Consider the following 21380-nt stretch of genomic DNA (forward strand, 5'->3'; position numbering starts at 1 on the left):
TTGATGATATTTTAATTATTTGGTCAGGAGATAGGGAGAGCCTTTTAAATTTCGGCTTTTATTTAAACTCCAATGACAAAAATATTAAATTAACCTGGGAGATCAGTGACGAGAAAATTAGTTTTCTGGATTTGGAAATTGCAAGAGAAGGGGTTAAATTAGTAACCAAAACTCATTTTAAAACCGTAGACAGAAATAGCTACTTGCCCTTGGATAGCTGTCACCACACCCCTTGGCTGGAGAACATCCCCAAGGGGCAGTTTTTAAGACTAAGAAGAAATTGTACAAAGACTGAGGTATTTCTGGAACAAGCTAAGTTTATTGGCAAAAGATTTGTTGAAAAGGGCTATAAAGAGGACTATATTGAGAAAAAAATCAAAGATGTCGCGGCCCTAGACAGAATTACCCTTATTCAGGACTCTGTAAAGAATAATGCCTTTGCTGGAAAAGTACCACTGATAATGGACTATAGTGTCCAGCATAAGCAGCTTGAAGCAATTTGCAAAAAATATTGGCATATTGTGAAAGCCGATCGACATTTGTCATCAATTTTACCAGAAAAACCAATATTTACATACAGAAGGGCCCCCACCCTAAGAGACATGATAGCTAAGAATGTATTGGATCCACCGGAGAAAAAGAGTTTCTCATTTTTTAATGAAAAAGGATACTACCCCTGCAAGAGATGTTTTACATGCAAACATACAAAAGAGAGCAAAAAGAAAAAGGAAGGCTTTAAATCCAGTGTCACAGGGAAAGAGTATAAAATTAAAGATTTTATTTCCTGCGACACGGAAGGGGTAGTGTACCTTCTTGAATGTCCATGTAAAATACAGTATGTTGGCAGAACTAAAAGAAATTTATGGAAAAGATTGCGTGAACATACACAAAACATAAAAAATGGGTACCCCAAACACAGTTTGTCCCGCCATTACGAACGTTACCACAATAAAGACCCCTCCTCTCTAATGGTATGGGGCATTGAGAAATATAAACCGCACTGGAGAGGTGACAATAAAGTGCAAAAAATTAGCCAGGCAGAATCCCGCTGGATACACGAATTATGCACTTTAACACCTCATGGACACAATGTGGAATTTGATTTGAATTGTTTTATATCCAATTATTAGAAATTTTATCTCCTTCTCCACTTTTTTAGAAGTTTTACTATTTTAATGATTTTAAAATAAGTAGTTGAAATCTATTCTATTATCATAGATTCTGACCCCCATTCTTCAGTTTTATTCTCATTTAGAATTTGTCCACATCAGTATTATATTTTATTCGTTTTATTGAGCAAGATTATTGGTCCATAAGCATTAGTTTTTTATAGTAACTATTATGCGTGGTTATTGCTCTGACTGACCTGGATTTGTCTAGATATAGTGTATATTGAGCTATCTGGATATTATTGGTCAAACATCATGTTTTTTCCTCGTTTGGTTATATATGGGAATTGTCTATTTTCCAGCTTAATTAGAGGTTGTCATTATCGTCTGCCTATGTTGAATACATCTTGTAATATCATATATTGACCACCAGAGTGAGCACTCTGAGCGCGGTTGCATTAGTATTCATTTTATCTTTATTATATATTTTCTGCAGCCTTTTATACATTGTTAGAAGTCCCTGTACTTCACATTAGGAATTTGTTTCTTTATACGTTAGTTTGGATGTTATTAGGATGCCCCCCTGGCGCTATTTAAGTCACCTCCATACCAGCCGCTCTCCACCCTATGAGTAAGCAACGTTGATCAGTTGCGATACGCGTGAGGACGTGGAGGAGCTGCTGGTGACGTCACCCGCTCGCGGCCGTAGAGCGGGAGACACAAAGATTCTACATGCCGATTTTGTACCAATAGAAATGTGAGTGTTTACTTGTTTTTAATAAAATGCTTTGATGTTACTACACTATGGAGGCTCCCCTTGCTTTATATTCCCTCTGAGAGACTGCAAATATCCGTGACCGAGTCGTGGGATTGAAGGGCTGGATGAACAGCTGACTGCCTGTGAGACATCCATTTAGGCTTATATATAAGCCGCTCTGAGGTAAGGGGCTGGAACACCTAGTCTGTTGGACACTTCTGGGAAGCCTGGTGGTGAAAGTTTTTTAAGCATGTATGCACATCCAGCATGGATCACTGAATGCTGTGGATATTAATGATCTGTGATTTGGAGCACATCTTTACACTGAACATTATTCATTATTGCTGTTTTTTTCATCATTTTATGCATTGTGACATTTGATTAGTATCACTTTGCTTTTACATTTTTTTATCTTATTTGGTGAACTTTAGAGACATTGTTATTTGCTTCACTGGATATATATATATATATATATTTTTTCACACACGGATTTTAATATTTTCTTCATGCTTTAAATATTTTTTTGCATGTCTCATTAATATTTCGGATCACTTTGGAATTTGTTGCACTTTAAGTATTGCACGCTGCACTTTAAATGGACTATCGTTTTTTGGTGGTTTTATAAGATTGGATGTGTTTTTCACAATTATTGATGTTCATTTAGTTACTATATATATTTTTTGGATTGATGCAACATTGTGCAGTACTTAGCACAGCTGTTCACTTATCATTTATTATTATTTACCACTATTAATACCCTTCACATTTTTATTGATGTTGGATGGTAATCCAGGATTTACTCAGAGTGGAACACATTATATTTATATCCATTGGAGGACTCACTACGGAATTCTTTGTTTATTACTATATGGGATTATATATTGATTAAGCAATATTTTTTTAGTGTTTTTAGCGCCATTACACCCACCATTATTCATGCATTGAGGGTGCCAGGCCATGCTGCACCGTATTAGGATGTCTATGCCGGAAACCTAAACTGTTTTGCCATTTCCTCTTTTTAGACAATCCAGCACCACCAAGAAAAAAACTTTTAGCAGCACAAATAGACTTGATTAATGATTGGCCCACACCTGAGCTTAAGTGGCAAGACAGCATTATGACCAATGAAGAACAGGTACCCAGGTGGCGGACCCATTGGACAACAAATAACGAAACCTCCAACAATACAGGTAAATATAAAGATGACCACTCTGGTAGGTGCTAATTGATATATTATTTTTTCTGCATGGGCACACTCACATCTGTCTGATTTACAAAAAGCATGTTGTAAATGATCAGGGATTCCCACAGCAACCTGGGTTATCTAAAGGGGTGGCACAGCTGTAGAAGCCTACTTTGCAACACCGTGTACTGAAGCACAACTTACTGGCTGATTGTTCTGCTTCTCCCTCTCCCAATTAGACCTCTGCTATACAGAAGATTGTAAGAGGATGATAGCAGGTCAAATTAAGATACTTATACTGCTTGCATTTGTGTCTATGTGGAGTACTCTGCCACCAGAGTTCCTGGTTCCTTGTCACCCTGCCACGGTTTTACTTGTCTTACCAGTCTTGCTGTGCTAGTGGAGACTATATGCTCCTGCTGCATTCTATATAATAATAAAATATGGGACTGATTACCCTCCTAATGTAAAGCAGATGGATGGAACTGTGCTGATTCCAGGTGGAGAGATCTTGGGCCAGATTCACATAGAAGAGCGGCGGCGTAACGTATCGTAGATACGTTACACCGCCGCAATTTTTCATCGCAAGTGCCTGATTCACCAAGCACTAGCGATGAAAACCTACGCCGTGTGCCATTTAAATGAGGCGCGCCCCCGCGCCGGACCTACCGCGCATGCTCCGTTTCCTAACTCCTGCCGTGCTCTGCGCGAAGTGACGTCATTTTTTCGAACGGCGACGCGCGTAGCGTAATTCCGTATTCCCGGACGGCTTACGCAAACAACGTGAATTTTTAAATTTCGGCGCGGGAACGACGGCCATACTTTATACAGCAATACGTTTGCTGTGTAAAGTTAAGGCACCAAAAACAACGACTAACTTTGCGACGGGAAACTAGACTAGCGGCGACGTAGCGAACGCGAAAATCCGTCGTGGATCGCCATAACTCCTAATTTGCATACCTGACGCTGGTTTACGACGCAAACTCCCGCCAGCGGCGGCCGCGGTACTGCATCCTAAGATCCGACAGTGTAAAACAATTACACCTGTCGGATCTTAGGGATATCAATGCGTAACTGATTCTATGAATCAGTCGCATAGATACTCTGAGAGATACGACGGCGTATCTGAGATACTCCGTCGTATTTCCGCTGTGAATCTGGCCCCTTGTTCCTAGAGTCACCAGGAGGCATAAGAAGCTGGGGGATGTTTCCACCCAGAGATCTTATTCAGTGTGAAAATATCAGTTTTGGGTGGATTGAGTGCTAAAATATCCAGCTAAGGCTAGTTCAACCAAAAACAACAATGTACAGTATCTCACAAAAGTGAGTACACCCCTTTGTAAATATTTTATTGTATCTTCTCATGTGACAACACTGAAGAAATTACACTTTGCTACAATGTAAAGTAGTGAGTGTACAGCTTGTATAACAGTGTACATTTGCTGTCCCCTCAAAATAACTCAACACACAGCCATTAATGTTTAAACCCGCTGGCAACAAAACCCCTAGGTGAAAATGTCCAAATTGGGCCCAATTAGCAATTTTCCCTCCCCGGTGTCATGTGACTCGGTGTTGCAAGGTCTCAGGTGTGAATGGGGAGCAGGTGTATTAAATTTGGGGTTATCGCTCTCACTCTCTCATACTGGTCACTGAAAGTTCAACATGGCACCTCATGGCAAAGAATTCTCTGAGGATCTGAAAAAAAGAATTGTTGCTCTACATAAAGATGGCATAGGCTGTAAGAAGATTGCCAAGAATCAGAAACGGCTGCAGCACAAGCTTATACAAGCTGTACACTCACTACTTTACATTGTAGCAAAGTTTAATTTCTTCAGTGTTGTCACATGAAAAGATATCATAAAATATAAAAAGAAATGTGAGGAGAGCAGTGGCGGCTGGTACTCAAAATTTTTGGGGGTCAAATAAACTTGTGTAGCGCCTGGTTACTTTCCAGTACCGGTGCAATGTTAAATTTAGAGGGGGGTCAGAGAGTTGGTCTACTCTGACCATGTTGATTTGTTCAAATGTGGGTCTCTGTCTCAGCTTTGGCTGTGCTGTGGGTCCATTCTGTTGTTTCTGGGGTGCTGATCTCACCCCAGGTCGGCAGGTGGCAGCAGTGGAGTCACGGATTGGGTGCTCTTGCCCAGCAGCCTATCAGGAGGGTTTGGCCTCGCTGTGCATGCTGGGAGAGAGTATTTGAGGCAGATGCCATCTTCCTGGGTCTCTCATGTGGCGCCCACCTTTAGGGTAGCCACTTCAGGCCCCCCCGGCGAATGGCCTTCCGGGCCGGGGTTGCGTGTGTAACACAAGGACTCTGGCTTCGGGACCACATTGGCCCGGAGTAATTGATCTGCTGCTTTGGGACTCGGTAATCGACTGGGTCCCACCTAAGAAGGTCCTGGGCCGTCCGTCCAGTTGGAGGAGGCCGTACAATGGAGAGTCTGCCAAGAGAGTACCAAGCTATTTGGCCGACAGTTTTCTGCCTGGTTCCTTAGATTTTTTCCAATTGAGGGATGCCAGGCGAGAGGTGCCCAACAGCTCCACCCACTAAGCAAATGAGGAACTGACCAAAATTTAAGCAATGTATAGCCAGCTTTAGAAGTTGATGTTTCCTCCAATTCCCGACTCTTGCACCTCTCCATTGACATTGATTTGTAATGTCAGCAGAATAGACCTTACATTGTCATGCGGTGCTCTGCAGACGTCTTGCCCTGAGGGCAGTTTCAGCACAAGTGACCTCCCTAACCAAACACTCCAGTTCTGTTTTCCTTTAATAAAACTTTGCTGGAGTTCCCAGCAGTGATAATTAAACGTCATTACACGTGTTATTTATATCTCTCATGTAGAGCGTACAGAGAGGAATGTGTGAGATCTAAGCATTGTGTCAGTGCAGCACATGATCTCAGTGGGACAAGTTACACAACGTCTGCCGACTAACCGCTCCTCTCTGATTCATGCTAATGACACAGGCAGTAGAAAGTCATTTGGTCAGGTGTGTTTCTCTGAATTTCCTCCCTAGAGCTAAATTTAGAGCCTATTTATTGTTTCCCTGACTGCCTGCAAAAGAAGATTTTCTTAAAGGAAATCAACAGTGAAAATAAATGAAGGATTCCACTATTGACATCTTTCTGAAAATACTAGTTGCCTGGCTGTCTCTAGGATCATTGCTTTGAACACCAAAGTCAGAACTCCTGATCTGCACCCTTGTTTCAGGTCAAGTATTCACCACTTGACCTCCGGGCCTTTTTCTGACACAAAAAAAACAATACATAACCCAGATTTTTGGTAAAAATATAAAAGATGATGTTGCACCAAATAAATGGATACCAAACATGTCGCGCTTTAAAAATGTGCAAGCCTGTGTAACGGCGACAAACATAGATTTTACCATGCATAGGAAATGATTTTAAAGCCTTTACAGGTTACCGCTATTGATTTACACAGGAAGTCTGATGCTAGAATTACTACCCGTGATCTGACGTTTGCGGTAATATCTCACATGTGTGAGACGATCGATGTTTTCGCGGGATCGACGCATGCGTTCATTATTGCGTGCGAGCATCGCACTATGCTCGCACTGATGGGAATGATGGAACACTATTCCTCCCACTAATGGAAATGATGGGACGCTATTCCTCCAACTAATAGGAATGATCGGACACTATTCCTCCCACTGGTAGGAATGATGGGTCACTATTCCTCCTACTGATAGGAAGGATGGGACACTCTTCCTCCCACTGATCGGAATGATGGGACACTATTCCTCCCACTGATAGGAAGGATGGGACACTCTTCCTCCCACTGATAGGAATGATGGGACACTATTCCTCCTACTGATAGGAAGGATCGGGTCACTATTCCTCCTACTGATAGGAAGGATCGGGTCAATATTTCTCCTACTGATAGGAGGGATAGGACTATTTCTCCCACTGATAGGAAGAATGGGACACTATTCCTCCCACTGATAGGAAGGATGGGACACTATTCCTCCCTCCCACTGATGGGAAGGATGGGACACTATTCCTCCCACTGATAGGAATGATAGGACACTATTCCTCCCACTGATAGGAATGATGGGACACTATTCCTCTTACTGATAGGAAAGATGGGACACTATTCCTCCCACTGATAGGAATGATGGGACACTATTCCTCCCACTGATAGGAATGATGGGACACTATTCCTCCCACTGATAGGAATGATGGGGCACTATTCCACCCACTGATAGGAATGATGGGACACTATTCCTCCCACTGATAGGAATGATCGGACACTATTCCTTCCAACTGATAGGAATGATGGGACACTATTCCTCCTACTGATAGGAAGGATGGGACACTATTTCTCCCACTGATAGGAATGATGGGGCACTATTCCACCCACTGATAGGAAGGATGGGACACTTTTCCTCCCACTGATAGGAAGGATGGGACACTATTCCTCCCACTGATAGGAATGATCAGACACTATTCCTTCCCACTGATAGGAAGGATGGGACACTCTTCCTCCCACTGATAGGAATGATGGGACTCTCTTCCTCCCACTGATAGGAATAATGGGACACTATTCCTCCCACTGATAGGAATGATGGGTCACTATTCCTCCTACTGATAGGAATGATGGGACACTATTCCTGCTTCTAATGACAATAGGTGCTATGTAGTTTATTTACTTCAAGTGACCACTACTCCTGAGTCCTTGTTTATTCCAACTGATGTCAGGACATTTTCTACTCCCACTGGCCACAGTTTAGCCCCCCTAAAGCCTGAAGAACAGTAAAGTGGCCAGTGGCTTAGGAAATTTGGAAACCCCTGATTTAAAGCTTTGCAGAAAAGTTGTCTTTGCTTTTCTCATACTGTTTGTTCCCTGTGGCTCAGATCCTGCTGACTAATAGTCCTCACTTTGCATCTCTTGTTTCACCCAGGAGGTTAAGATTACATTGTTAGATACGGTTTACATTTTTTCACCAGAATTTTTTTCTAGAATAAACTGTCCAGACTTTCCTGTTTGTATGTTAAACCACATTGACAATTGCTAAAAGCCTCTAGGCGTGTAGTAAATGTCTTTCTGTTTTATAATTCATTTATCAAGGCCTGGGTGATCAGCATAAACAACATGAGTCCTAAGAAGCTGGCCTTCAACTTTTCTCCTGTTCAGATTTTGATTCTTCCATCGATACTGAACAGCGCAGATAGACGAATCCCCCCTGCCATCTTTTTAATTTAGACAGCTGGCACCTGCCAGAATATCTGAACAGTGGCTGCATCTGATTGGATGCAGCCACTGTTTCGCTAGCAGTTTTCTGTATGGCTTATTTCGACAAAAGTTATTTAAACAATCACCTTTTTTTGAGCCAGGCACTGATGCCAGGGGCATCCACAGCTCAGCTTTTTTTCAATATATTTCAGTCCGCTCTACACGGCGGGCGCAGGCGCCGTATAGAGCCGACTCGCAGGTCGGCTACTTACGGAAAACTGGTGACACGCCTTATGTGCCAGGGGTAGTTTTTCACCAGATGTCAATCATCTAACCTCTGAATAGGAACGCCCACTCCCGCGGGAGCCAGAACCCGGAAGTTGGGGGGGGGGGGGAATAAAAATAAAACGGTATGTACGACAAAAAAAAACAGCATACTGTAGATGTCGGAAGTATGCTGGATGTAATGGTATATAATCGTTTTAGGGTGAACCTTTGCTTTAAAGTCAGCCCAATTTTTTTTTTTTTTATATTTTAAAAGATAATGTTAAGCTGAGTAAATTGATACCCAACATGTCACGCTTCAAAATTGCGCCCGCTCGTGGAATGGTGACATTCATGGACCACTTAAGGGTCCATAGACCCCAGGTTAAGAATCCCTGCTCTAGGTATTGGCATCAAGGTTCTAACCCAGGCTGCCTTGTGGTTTTGTGGTTTTAGGGCTCATTTACACTGGTGTTGCCCTCTAAAATGCTAACCACAGATCACCTTCTATAAGGAGTTTGACAGACAGTGAGGAGGTGTTCGTCACCTTCTCACCACCTGTTTTAACCCCTAAAAGCCCACACCACCTGCACCACATTTTTTTACTAGCGTTATATTTTCCCACCTTATGCCACATGTTACAGATTCTTTGTCAAGCATTTATAGTTTGTTTATGTATATAAAGCTGAACTTCAGACAAACATAAAAGACACAAATTAATACAGCTCTGTATTCCATTATTTTATATATATATATATATATATATATATATATATATATATATATATATATATATATTGTAATGCAAGCAGTGTAAAGATCTGAATTTAAATGTATTGGCCTCTTGTGGTCCTCTAACTCTAACAAAGCTCAGGCTGGGAGAAGGAGGAGCAGTACAAGGAGCCAATCAGTTTGTGTCGCAGTGCTCATGCGCTAACAAGGAACATGCTGATGGTAGGAGAGAGTAGAGTGGCAGGGAGTTGACCTCATCAGTCTGCAGCTTCTCTTTTGCTGCCTAGTCAAAGGCTGGGCGAGAGGCAATACTGGTAAGTAGTACAGCTACACAACTGTAAAAAGACACTTGGTTGCCTTTAGAGTGTAGATTGTACTTAAATATTCAGGCAGGACTAAGAGTGATTAGACTCATAGACAAATAAAGGAACCAAACCGTGACCATACCATGCCAAAATGATGTCTGACACTTGTCGCTCTTCAAATTCAAGGTTGTCTATAATCAGGGGTTGACAAATTTGCTTGGAATCTAGGAGCCAGCTAAAAAAGTTAGGAGCCAGAAAACGCACCCCGTCCCGACTAGCTTGCGCGCAGAAGTGAACACATACGTGAGCAGCGCCGGCATATGTAAACGGTGTTCAAACCACACATGTGAGGTATTGCCGCGATTGGTAGAGCGAGAGCAATAATTCTATCCCTAGACCTCCTCTGTAACTTAAAACATGCAACCTGTAGAATTTTTTAAACGTCGCCTATGGAGATTTTAAACGGTAAAAGTTTGTCGCCATTCCACGAGCGGACGTAATTTTGAAGCGTGACATGTTGGGTATGAATTTACTCGGTGTAACATTATCTTTCATAATATAAAAAAAAATGGGGATAACTTTACTGTTGTCTTATTTTTTAATTAAAAAAAGTGTACTTTTTTCCCAAAAAAAGTGCGCTTGTAAGACCGCTGCGCAAATACGGCATGACAGAAAGTATTGCAACGATCGCCATTTTATTCTCTAGGGTGTTAGGATAAAAAATATATATAATGTTTGGGGGTTCTAATTAGAGGGAAGAAGATGGCAGTGAAAAATAGTGAAAAATTACATTAGAATTGCTGTTTAACTTGTAATGCTTAAAGCGGTGGTTCACCCTCAGTGACACGATTTTACCATCGAGACAGGCATTGTAGCGCGAGCTACAGTATGCCTGTCCCGATTTTTTTACCCCCGTACTCACTGTGTACTCGTACATTATAGATTTCGGCTCCCGCGGGGAATGGGCGTGCCTATGGAGAGGGAGGATGATTGACGGCCGGCCCTGGCACGTCACTCTCCCCGAAGACAGCCGGAGTAGGTCTCGGCTCTTCACGGCGCCTGCGCACAGGCTATGCTCAGGCGCCGTGAAGAGCCAAGCCTATTTCGGCTATTTCCGGAGAAGCGTGACGCGCCAGAGCCGGCCGTCAATCATCCTCCGTCTCCATAGGCACGCCCATTCCCCGAGGGGAGTCGGTATCTTCGATGTACGAGTACAAGGTGAGTACGGGGATAAAAAAATCGGGACAGGCATACTGTAGCTCGCGCTACAATGCCTGATTTTATGGTAGAAGAAAAAAAATATATATTTTTTTTTTTTTTTGGGTTTATAGGGTGAACCCCCGCTTTAACTTGTAATACCAACGGCCACCACCAGATGGCGCCAGCTTACACATCTGGTGGTAATAACTTGTAATACCAACGGCTCACCACCAGATGGCGCCAGCTCACAAAGCCAAGTCGCCAGGACCCTATTTCTAGTCGCCATGGCGACCGGGATTTGTCGAGCCCTGGTCTATATTTCAGTCAATTTCAATGATGCATGTTGTATTTCTCTTTTGCAGTGACACCATCCAATCCAAGTTCAGTGGAGAACAACAACCTGATATCACCAAACAAGGTTTGTCTATTGGAAATTCTCTTCATATGGCGTTGGGGCTCTTGCTGGTTTGGCCACGTTTATAACAAAGATGGGTCCGCTCTCTGCTTAGGACATTGCACACTGTGCCTGCATTGTACTCCTAAATAATACAATTAAGAATGCAATGTGGAGGATCCAGTATCCTTCTGTGTGTTCTCTGCATAATGCTGCCAAGAACTCTCTGTGATAGGAGCAGAGCCGTCACATGACTTTTCTTGGGATTTCTCCTCTTACTGGCACGTCTTTCTCATTCAGAGTCTCTTCATTAGGCCATGCATTTGCTTACATTTTTTTTTTATAATTTTAGTCAATTCCTGCTAGCTGAACCAAAAATCCAGCAGTGTTTGTACCTGCCGGCTCCATTAGGCTGGCCATACATGGCTGGAAATCTGGCCAATTCAGCAGGGATTGGCCAAGATTCAATCCATTTAAGTGCAGGCTGATTGTGCAGGCAGTTGATAAATTTAAATTGATATGGGTACAGCCAGCCTGCCATATTTTTTACATTTGATTTACTGCCAGCAGCTATAGCCACTAGCAGTAATCATTGTGTTCTGCTGCCCAGGAGGGCTGACCGTTCACATTCCTCCCCTTGCCCCTGGAAATACAATAGCACTGTGAGAGGCATTCCCCTATCAGCACTAACTATGTTGATGGGAGAATCAAGAAATTTTCTTTCCTTCCACCTGTGGTGAAAGAAAGTTGAATCATCTATGGGCTGCTATAGGGTAACATTGATTGACTTTTTTGTCAAAAGGGCCTCTTGGAAAGTTGTGGGCTGAACCACATCTGACTCCAACCAAATGAACCGTTGTTCTCTTGGTGTCAGGAGAATATGATTAATGTTGATAGCAGAGGAACAGGTCAACAGACAGAAATGGCGCCTAATGTTCTGGACTGAGACAAGTACACACTCTAGAGGCATATGCTTTGTTCATATTTCATGTCTGAAGTTTACAACCATTTCAACCACTTCCCACCCGGCCTATAGCAGATTCATATGACGTCCAGCAGGACAACATGCTGGCGCGCAGCGCAGCAAACGCTAGTGCGGCGTGTCAATCTGACACACAGCATCTCCGATCGTGGTAAGGAGCCTCTGACAGGGGCTTCTTACCATGTGATCAGCTGTGACCAATCACAGCTGATTATCGTTTGAACCAGGAAGTGCCGGTAAACGGAGGAGAGGGGGGTCTGTGCTGATAATCAGCATATTAATTATAAGCACAGCCCCATCAGATGTGCCCGTCAGCTGCCAATCAGTGCCCAACAGCTGCCAGCAGTGCCCCAATAGTAAAGTCTTAGTGCCCACCACAATGCCACTCAGAGCCAAACACAGTTCCAATCAGTGTCCATCACAGTGCCAATCAGTGCCCAACAGTAACACCTGTCAGTACCTCATCAGTGCTGCCCATCAGTGCCACCTGTTGATGCCAATCAGTACTGCCTATCTGTGCCAATCAGTGCCACCTGTCAGTGCCCATCACAGACGCCTGTCGGTGCCCATCAATTCTACATATCTGTGCCACCTCATCAGTGCCCGTCAGTGAGGGAGAAAACTACATTTCTTTATCGTTACATCACGGGACACAGAGCGGCATTCATTACTATATGGGTTATATGGAGTACCTTCAGGTGATGGACACTGGCAATCTCAAACAGGAAATGCCCCTCCCTATATAACCCCCTCCCATAGGAGGAGTACCTCAGTTTTTACGCCAGTGTCTTAGGTGTTGGTCATGGTTTAGCTTGCCTCCGCATCCTTGGGATTAGGTGAGCTAACCGTTTCTGTCCAAAGGCCTCAGCGCTAAAGTGGTCAGTAACCGGACCCCAAACCCTTGGGGTATAGCCCATAATGCTTTTCTTTTTAGAGAGCTGGACCCTGGGCCCAGAACTTAGAAACCTTTGGGTGCCTAATGTTTCTGTTGCCAGAGTGCTATATGGGCCCAGGACAGTGGATCCTTCATAGGAACCCAGGGCCTGAAGGTCTAGACATCCCCACGGAGATGGGGGAAGATTGGGCCTCTTGCTTGGCAAAGTCCTGCGGCATGGAGCAGGTAAGTAAGGGGAAAACTTGCGGAACTTGGTTCTTAGCAGGTTTTTTCTGGGGGGTCACAGGGGACATGCCTAAAGTTATGCGCTGCATCTGGCAAACTAGTCACATATCTTAATGATAGGATGGCTCTATGTGTATTTTTTCCCCATAAGAAGTGACCTCCCTTGTAGTGTTGGAAAAGCATTTGAGTGGGGCCTGTGTAGTATTAAGTTTTCTCCAGCTAGGAGTGGATAAAGGATTGGCATTAAGCACAATCAAAGGACAGATTTCGGCTCTGTCAGTGTGGTTTCAGCGGCCGCTGGCCACCCACTCGCTGGTTAAGACCTTCCTTCAAGGGGTCTTACGCATTAAACCTCCAGTTAAATCCCCGCTTTGTCCGTGGGATTTAAACCTTGTTCTGTCAAGTTTACAGAAACAACCGTTTGAGCCGTTGGCTGAAATTCCTTTGGTTTTACTGACAAGGAAGTTAGTATTTTTGGTCGCCATAGTCTCTGCAATTACCGGATGGGCCCAAGAAGGGGCAGGCAGCTGCAAAGTCCACCATTTCTAGGTGGATTAAGCAATTAATCACTCAGGCCTACGGCTTGAAAGGGTTGCCTCCTCCAGTATCATTAAAGGCTCATTCTACTAGGGCCATGGGCGCCTCCTGGGCAGCACACCACCAGATCTCTATGGCTCAAGTTTGCAAGGCGGCAACCTGGTCTTCTGTCCACACGTTTACAAAATTCTACCAGTTGGACGTAAGAAAAAATTCTGATACAGCCTTTGGGCAGGCAGTGCTGCAGGCTGCAGTTTGAGACCCTCGGATTCCGGGGGCTCCTCTTTTTTGAGTTAAATTTAAAATTTAAGATTATTTTTCTCAACTAAGTTGGATTTATTATGATTTGAGTATTCTCTAAATTAAATCCTTTTGTCTTGGAGATGTTCTCCCTCCCCTCATTGTAAGCATTGCTTTGGGACATCCCATATAGTAATGAATGCCGCTCTGTGTCCCGTGATGTAACGATAAAGAAAAAGAGATTTTTAATACAGCTTACCTGTAAAATCTTTTTCTTGGAGTACATCACGGGACACAGAGCTCCCACCCCTCTTTTGAGGACCATTTTGGGAGGCATACTGCTTGCTACAAAACTGAGGTACTCCTCCTATGGGAGGGGGTTATATAGGGAGGGGCATTTCCTGTTTGAGATTGCCAGTGTCCATCACCTGAAGGTACTCCATATAACCCATATAGTAATGAATATGCTGCTCTGTGTCCCGTGATGTACTCCAAGAAAAAGATTTTACAGGTAAGCTGTATTAAAAATCTCTTTTTTATGACAAACTAAAACTTTTTTATTCATAAATTTTGGTATTTTTTAGTTTGTTTAGCAAAAAAGAAAAACTCCAGAGGTGATCAAATACCACCCAAAGAAAGCTCTATTTGTGGGAAGAAAATTATAAAAATATAGTTTGGGTACAGTGTCGCATGACCACGCAATTGTCATTCAAAGTGCGACAGCGCTGAAAATTGTCCTGGGCAGGAAGGGGCGGAAGTGCCCTGTGTTGAAGTGGTTAAGGTAACCCGACAACCGGCAGGGGGAATTTCAGGGAATTTGGGCTGTTAGCAGGGATCTAGATCTATGGAGCTAGATTTCTCTATGTATATGGCCAGCTGTAGTCTAAATTATATACACACCGGATATTGCCATTTTGTGGGTTTTTATACCAAGGTAACATGCCATTAATCCAAGTGAATAAATCAATGCACCTATACACATTGTACACATTGTACCTCATTTCACAATTGGCTGTGTACAGATAACATTAAAGTTAGAGAAAAGTTTTTTAGCTGCTATTTCTGGCCTCCTGAAAATGCTAGGCGCCCGCCAATATGCTGATTCTCTCTTTAGTACTTTAGGAGTCGGTGACCTGGAACAAGTATGTAAATCAGGAAAGTCTGAATACTTGTTTTGGGTCAGTGACTCCAGAAGGTCGGCCTGACAGCCATACAATTGGCTTTTGCAGAATCAGAAGTCCGCGGCTATAGCACCCTGCACATTTCTTCTGGCCTATTTTTCTTTTAGTTTGGGGTATGATAGGGAAGGGTTAGAACTTCACATTTACAAAAGGTAAAATTAGCTATGTTTTATGGAACTTTTATAAATGAATAATATCCACAAACAGTTATTACACTTATAAACAAGCAAAAATATCATTAGCACCATTCCATTGTGGGCTCAAATTAACTTACTATATAGAAAATTCACATAGGGGTGTATTTAATTGTACAGGGTGGGCCATTTATATGGATACACCTTAATAAAATGGGAATGGTTGGTGATATTAACTTCCTGTTTGTGGCACATTAGTATATGGGAGGGGGGAAACTTTTCAAGATGGGTGGTGACCATGGCGGCCATTTTGAATCCTACTTTTGTTTTTTCAATAAGAAGAGGGTCATGTGACACATCAAACTTATTGGGAATTTCACAAGAAAAACAATGGTGTGCTTGGTTTTAACGCAACTTTATTCTTTCATGAGTTATTTACAAGTTTCTGACCACTTATAAAATGTGTTCAATGTGCTCTCCAGTGACATGCGGCGAGTGCTACGCTGTGGGCTCTTGCTGAATGAAGCTAGGACAGCCACTGATGTTTCTTCATTAGACCCCTTTCACACTGGAAACGCCTATAGCGGAGCGTTAAAATAGCGGTAATGCACAGCTATTTTCCCGCGATTTTCCTGCTATTTTCCCACGATTTTCCTGCGATTTTACCGTGATTTTTACCTAATTTTTTTCGTGTTTTTACCGCATTTTTACAGCGTTTTCAATTCATTTCAATGGAGAGGGACGGTTTTGGAGCATTTTTAATAGCGCTATTTTTTTCACCAGTGTGAAAGGGCTCTTAGTGACAGATTTCATGCGTCCACATTTTGGCAAATTCAACACTGAACCAGTTTCACGAAACTTGGCAGTTTGCTAACTGTAGCACGGGAGATGGGTGGTCTCGTAGGCTGTCTTGCATTGAAATCTGCTGCAATGACCCGGTTACTGCGTTCACCAGACATCAACACAATTTCTATCCGCTCCGCATGTGTTAACCTCTGCGACATGTCAATGGCTGTAAACAAAGAGAAACTTGTAAATAACTCATGAAAGAATAAAGTTATGTTAAAACCAAGCACACCATTGTTGATGTGTCACATGACCCTCTTCCTATTGGAAGTTGGATTACAAAATGGCCGACTTCAAAATGGCCGCCATGGTCACCACCCATCTTGAAAAGTTTCCCCCCTCACATATACTAATGTGCCACAAACAGGAAGTTAATATCACCAACAATTCCCATTTTATTAAGGTGTATCCATATAAATGGCACACCCTGTAGTACTGGGGCCAACACCACTTGGCAAAGCTAGCTGCAGGACACCAGTGATCTTTTTAGCTGTCTGTAAGGGTGGCCTTCTGATAACCACTGTAAGGGAGATGTTCTTTCCCCTAGCTACGAAGGGGTCTTTTTCCTACTGACCTCCAATGAATTGGTTTTAGTAGAGGTTTCCCAAGACATAACAATTTTCAAGGGTTCCTCGACAGTAAAACGCACTGAGCAATCTTTATAGAGTAATTGTTGGGTGAATAACTCTTGTGTCCTTACAGCTCCGTCCAGAATACATCCCAGAAGAGGAGATCCAGCGACAGCTGAACATCATCGAGCAGGAGCTGGACACCTTGGAGCCGCGAGGAGTAGACCTGGAGAAGCAGCTACGTAGCTGTGATGGAGGTAAGACATTGAGATGCTTTATGTGAAACTGACCACCACTGATCCGTGCATGGAGGCAATAATTGCTTGGCAAATGCTTTTCGAAAATGAGCTAAAACTTGGATTAACTGTATGATTGCATCTTTGAATATATACTCTTCATACGAGTATTTTTCAAGGTGAACATTTTTGATTTGTATATTCAGTCTGTAAATTTTCAGTGCCTTGATAAAGTATTTATACCCCTTGAAATTTTCCACATTTTATCATGTTACAACCAAAAACGTAAATGTATTTTATTGGGATTTTATGTAAAAAAAAGTGGCACATAAATGTGAAGTGGAAAGAAAATGATAATTGGTTTTCAAAATATTTTCCAAGCAAATATGTGAAAAGTGTGGTGTGCATTTGTATTCCTGAGTCCATACTTTGTAGAACCACCTTTTCTGGCAATTACAGCTGCAAGTCTTTTTGGGGATGTCTCTTCCAGCTTTGCACATCTAGAGAGAGACATTTTTGCCCATTCTTCTTTGCAAAATAGCTCAAGCTCTGTTAGATTGGATGGAGAGCGTCTGAACAACAATTTTCAAGTTTTGTCACAGATTTTCAATTGGATTTGGGTCTGGACTTTGACTGGGCCATTCTAACACATGAATATGATTTGATCTAAACCATTTCATTTTTAACTCCTGGAAGGTGAACCTCCGCACCAGTCTCAAATCTTTTGCAGACTCTAGCAGGTTTTCTTCTAAGATTGCCCTGTATTTGGCTCCATTCATTTTTCCATCAACTCTGACCAGCTTCCCTGTGCCTGCTGAAGAAAAGCATCCCCACAACATGATGCTACCACCGCCATGTTTCACTGTGGGGATGGTGTGTTCAGGGTGATGTGCAGTGTTAGTTTTCTGCCACATATAGCATTTTGCTTTTTAGGCCAAAAAGTAAAATTTTGGTCACATCTGACCAGAGCACCTTCTTCCACGTTTGCTGTTTCCCACGTGGCTTCTCTGCAAACTGCAAATGGGACTTTTTATGGCTTTCTTTCAACAATGGTTTTCTTCTTGCCACGCTTCCATAAAGGCCAGATTTATGGAGTGCACGACTAATGGTTGTTCTGCGGACAGATTTTCCCACCTTAACTGTGGATCTCTGCAGCTCCTCCAGAGTTACTATGGGCCTCTTGGCTGCTTCTCTGATTAATGCTCTCCTTGCCTGGCCTGTCAGTTTAGGTGGACGGCCATGTCTTGGTAGGTTTGCAGTTGTGCCATATCCTTTCCATTTTTGGATGATGGATCGAACAGTGCTCTGTGAGATGTTCAAAGCTTGGAATATTTTTTTATAACCTATTCCTGGTTTGGCCCATATCTGGATTCGGACTCAACCGGGAAGGATGCTCTCACTCCTGCCTACTGCTAGTGAATTGCCTTCAGCCAGGACTTTCCCTGCCCCTCAGCTGCACATACACAAAGGGGTGGGGATGCTCGTGACATCATTCATTCAATATGGCTATATGTCATTGACCTAATATGGCTGTGTGGCCGTATTAGGTCAATGTCACAACATCCTCGCCTCTTTGTGTACATGGAGCTGCAGGGTGGAGAATGTCTTGGCCATAGGTGGTAGGGTGGCAGTGGGCAGAAGGGACAACTTCCTTCTGGATTTGGTGTAAACCTAAGTTAGGACCAAACCTGTGCTCATCAAGTGCACCTAGTGCAGACACACACAGGGGTTATTTCTGATGTGTTGCTGTAGCTTTAAGGAGGATGGAGGTGGGAGGGGGGCATCCCTAAGGTAAGCCTGCTCCTAATCTCTGTAGAATTAGGGCCCACTCTTTGCAAAAATGCATTAGCACAGCAGTGTTGAGTGGCATCTTGGTCATTTACCCCGTAGGATCCCGACGCGCTTGTAGCTTACAACCTATGGTCCCTAGCTCACATTAGGGCCAATTTGGACAAGATCCAATTAACCTTTCCAGATAGTGTTGCTTCATATATATTTCTGATGTATTCAACAACCGCCTCTGCGATTAATCTAAATGCTGGAAAACATTTAATTTGCTTTGTGTGCTGACTAGTTGGATCAAGTGTTAGGGAATTTTTGTATTGGCTCATTACACAAGACTGATGAAAAAATAAGTTTTGGACCACATAGCTGGATTTTGGAACTATGACTGTTGGGACCTTTTGATGTCAGTTTTGGGGTATTTTTGGGAGAGTTTATACACAATTAGGATTACTGTTATTCTAGATTTCCCTAACAAATAGGTAGAGGAATGCTGTAAACTATTTTTTATTGATGAGGATATTTGGTGAAGCTGATGGGAATTGTAGCTGGGAAACATTTTGTGGCCAAGTACTGATCGTCTGATATCTGTCTATTCGTAGGTGCTCATTTTTGTATATATAGGGCTAGATTCAGAAAGATCTGCCTATCTTTAGGCGGGCATAGCGTATCTCGGATACGCTACGCCGCCGTAACTTAGAGCGGCAGGTCCTGTATTCGGAAAGAACTTGCGCTCTAAGTTACGGCGGCGTAGTGCACATGGGCCGGCGTAAGCCCGCCTAATTCAAATTATCCAGGCAGTGGGCGTGTTGTATTAAAATGAGCCTTGACCCCACGTAATTGACGTTCCTAACGAACGGCGCATGCGCCGTACGTGAACGTATCCCAGTGCGCATGCTCAAAATCACGTTGCAAATAGTCAATGCTTTTGATGTGAACGTAACTTACGCACAGCCCTATTCGCGTACGACTTGCGCAAACGACGGAAAATTCGACGCTGTCCCGACGTCCATACTTAACATTGGCTACGCCTCATATAGCAGGGGTAACTTTACGCCGGAAAAAGCCTTACGTAAACGACGTAAAAAAATCCGCGGGGCGCACGTACGTTTCTGAATCGGCGTATTTAGCTAATTTGCATATTCTATACGGAAATCAATGGAAGCGCCACCTAGCGGCCAGCGTAAATATGCACCCCAAGATACGACGGCGTAGGAGACTTACGCCGCTCGTATCTTGGCAACCGTGAGGCGTATCTGATTCTTTGAATCAGGCGTCAAGATACGACGCCTCAGACTTACGACGGCGTTTCTGGAGATACGCCGTCGTAAGTTGTTTCTGAATCTAGCCCATAATATACAAAAGTAGAGAGCAATATTAACAATACTAGTCCTAATGATAATTTTGACAACACTGGAATCTTTCTTCTAGTATAGTGGTCTCCAAACTGCCAGGAATGTAACTGTTTTTTTAAACTGTTAAATCAATGTGTTTAGTTCCGCTTTAATGCTAGATCAGTTTTCTGGTTCCGTGGAACCTTGGGATTCCTCCAGAGTTTGCTAGGGGTTCCTTGAGAAATTAGCATTTTCTACCTCTCAGGTAATTAACCACTGACACCAATCAGAAATGGTCATTTTAGATTTCTGTAAGGGGGAAATGTCCTCAATGACCATGAATGTAAGAAGCATTGTTCCCAGTGACCATCGCAATAATGGCCCATGAGTCGTAGATATAGAAATTATTGGAAGGGGTTCCCTAAAGCCCCGTACACACGATCGGAATTTCCGATGGAAAAAGCCAGATGGACTTTTTCCATCGAAAATTACGACCATGTGTATGCCCCGTCTGAGTAATTCCATTGAAAATTACGATGAATTCCATCGGAGTTTAGATAGAGAACATGTTCTCTTTTACTCCGATGGAATACCGTCGCAATTCCGATGTGAATTTGGTCGGACAAAGGTCCAATCGCGTGTACGGGGCTTTTGACTGGAAAGTTTTATTCTGGGGTTCTACTGTCTTAAGTCTGGTCTAGATCAAATTTGGAAGCCATTTGGTTAAACCTTTGTTAAATGATGTTTAAATCGAATCAATCTCTCTTGTTCCAACCAGATGAATCGGAGGATTCTCTTATGGTTGACTGGTTTAAGCTCATCCATGAAAAACAACTTCTTCTGAGACAGGAGTCTGAGCTCAATTACATGTGAGTATCAATCTCTCTTCTACAATTCACTATTGCTTTCTTGGGAGTCTGGCAAGTTAAAAGCTTATGATATTTAAATTGTATGCGCAGCTGTTGAAAATAGATAGAACTACTGCTCGTGTCATCAAAGAAAATTAAGTAAAATGATGTAAGCAATGAACTCTTTTTATTGATTGTTTTTCTGGAAGCTACCCCATTGGATCAATAGTAGCAGCAAAGCCTTCTGACCATTTTCTATTTTTTTTTTTAAAAAATTCAGTATTCACTTTCCCTGCCGTGTGGAATAAACAATTAGCATATAATACTGTACTTACCATTCTCAGGTATTCCTTTTACTCATCCTGCTTGTAGAGCAGGCACTGCCATTTTTTGGGTTGAATGACGCTCTGTTTTCCAACCATATCCTATCC

The 21380-nt window shown here is 42.8% G+C and overlaps 1 protein-coding gene across 1 annotated transcript in view; it reads left to right on the forward strand.

The window, feature by feature from the left end:
• MICALL2 (MICAL like 2) overlaps positions 1 to 21380 on the forward strand; it is a 186117-nt gene that overhangs the window by 151046 nt on the left and 13691 nt on the right. The window contains exons 12-15 of the mRNA XM_040356703.1: positions 2889 to 3056; positions 11109 to 11164; positions 16883 to 17006; positions 20880 to 20970. Of these exons, the coding sequence (XP_040212637.1) occupies positions 2889 to 3056; positions 11109 to 11164; positions 16883 to 17006; positions 20880 to 20970 (439 nt within the window). The remainder of the gene's footprint in view (positions 1 to 2888; positions 3057 to 11108; positions 11165 to 16882; positions 17007 to 20879; positions 20971 to 21380) is intronic.

Source organism: Rana temporaria, chromosome 6 (assembly GCF_905171775.1).
Source record: "Rana temporaria chromosome 6, aRanTem1.1, whole genome shotgun sequence".
Classification (NCBI taxonomy): Eukaryota; Metazoa; Chordata; class Amphibia; order Anura; family Ranidae; genus Rana; species Rana temporaria.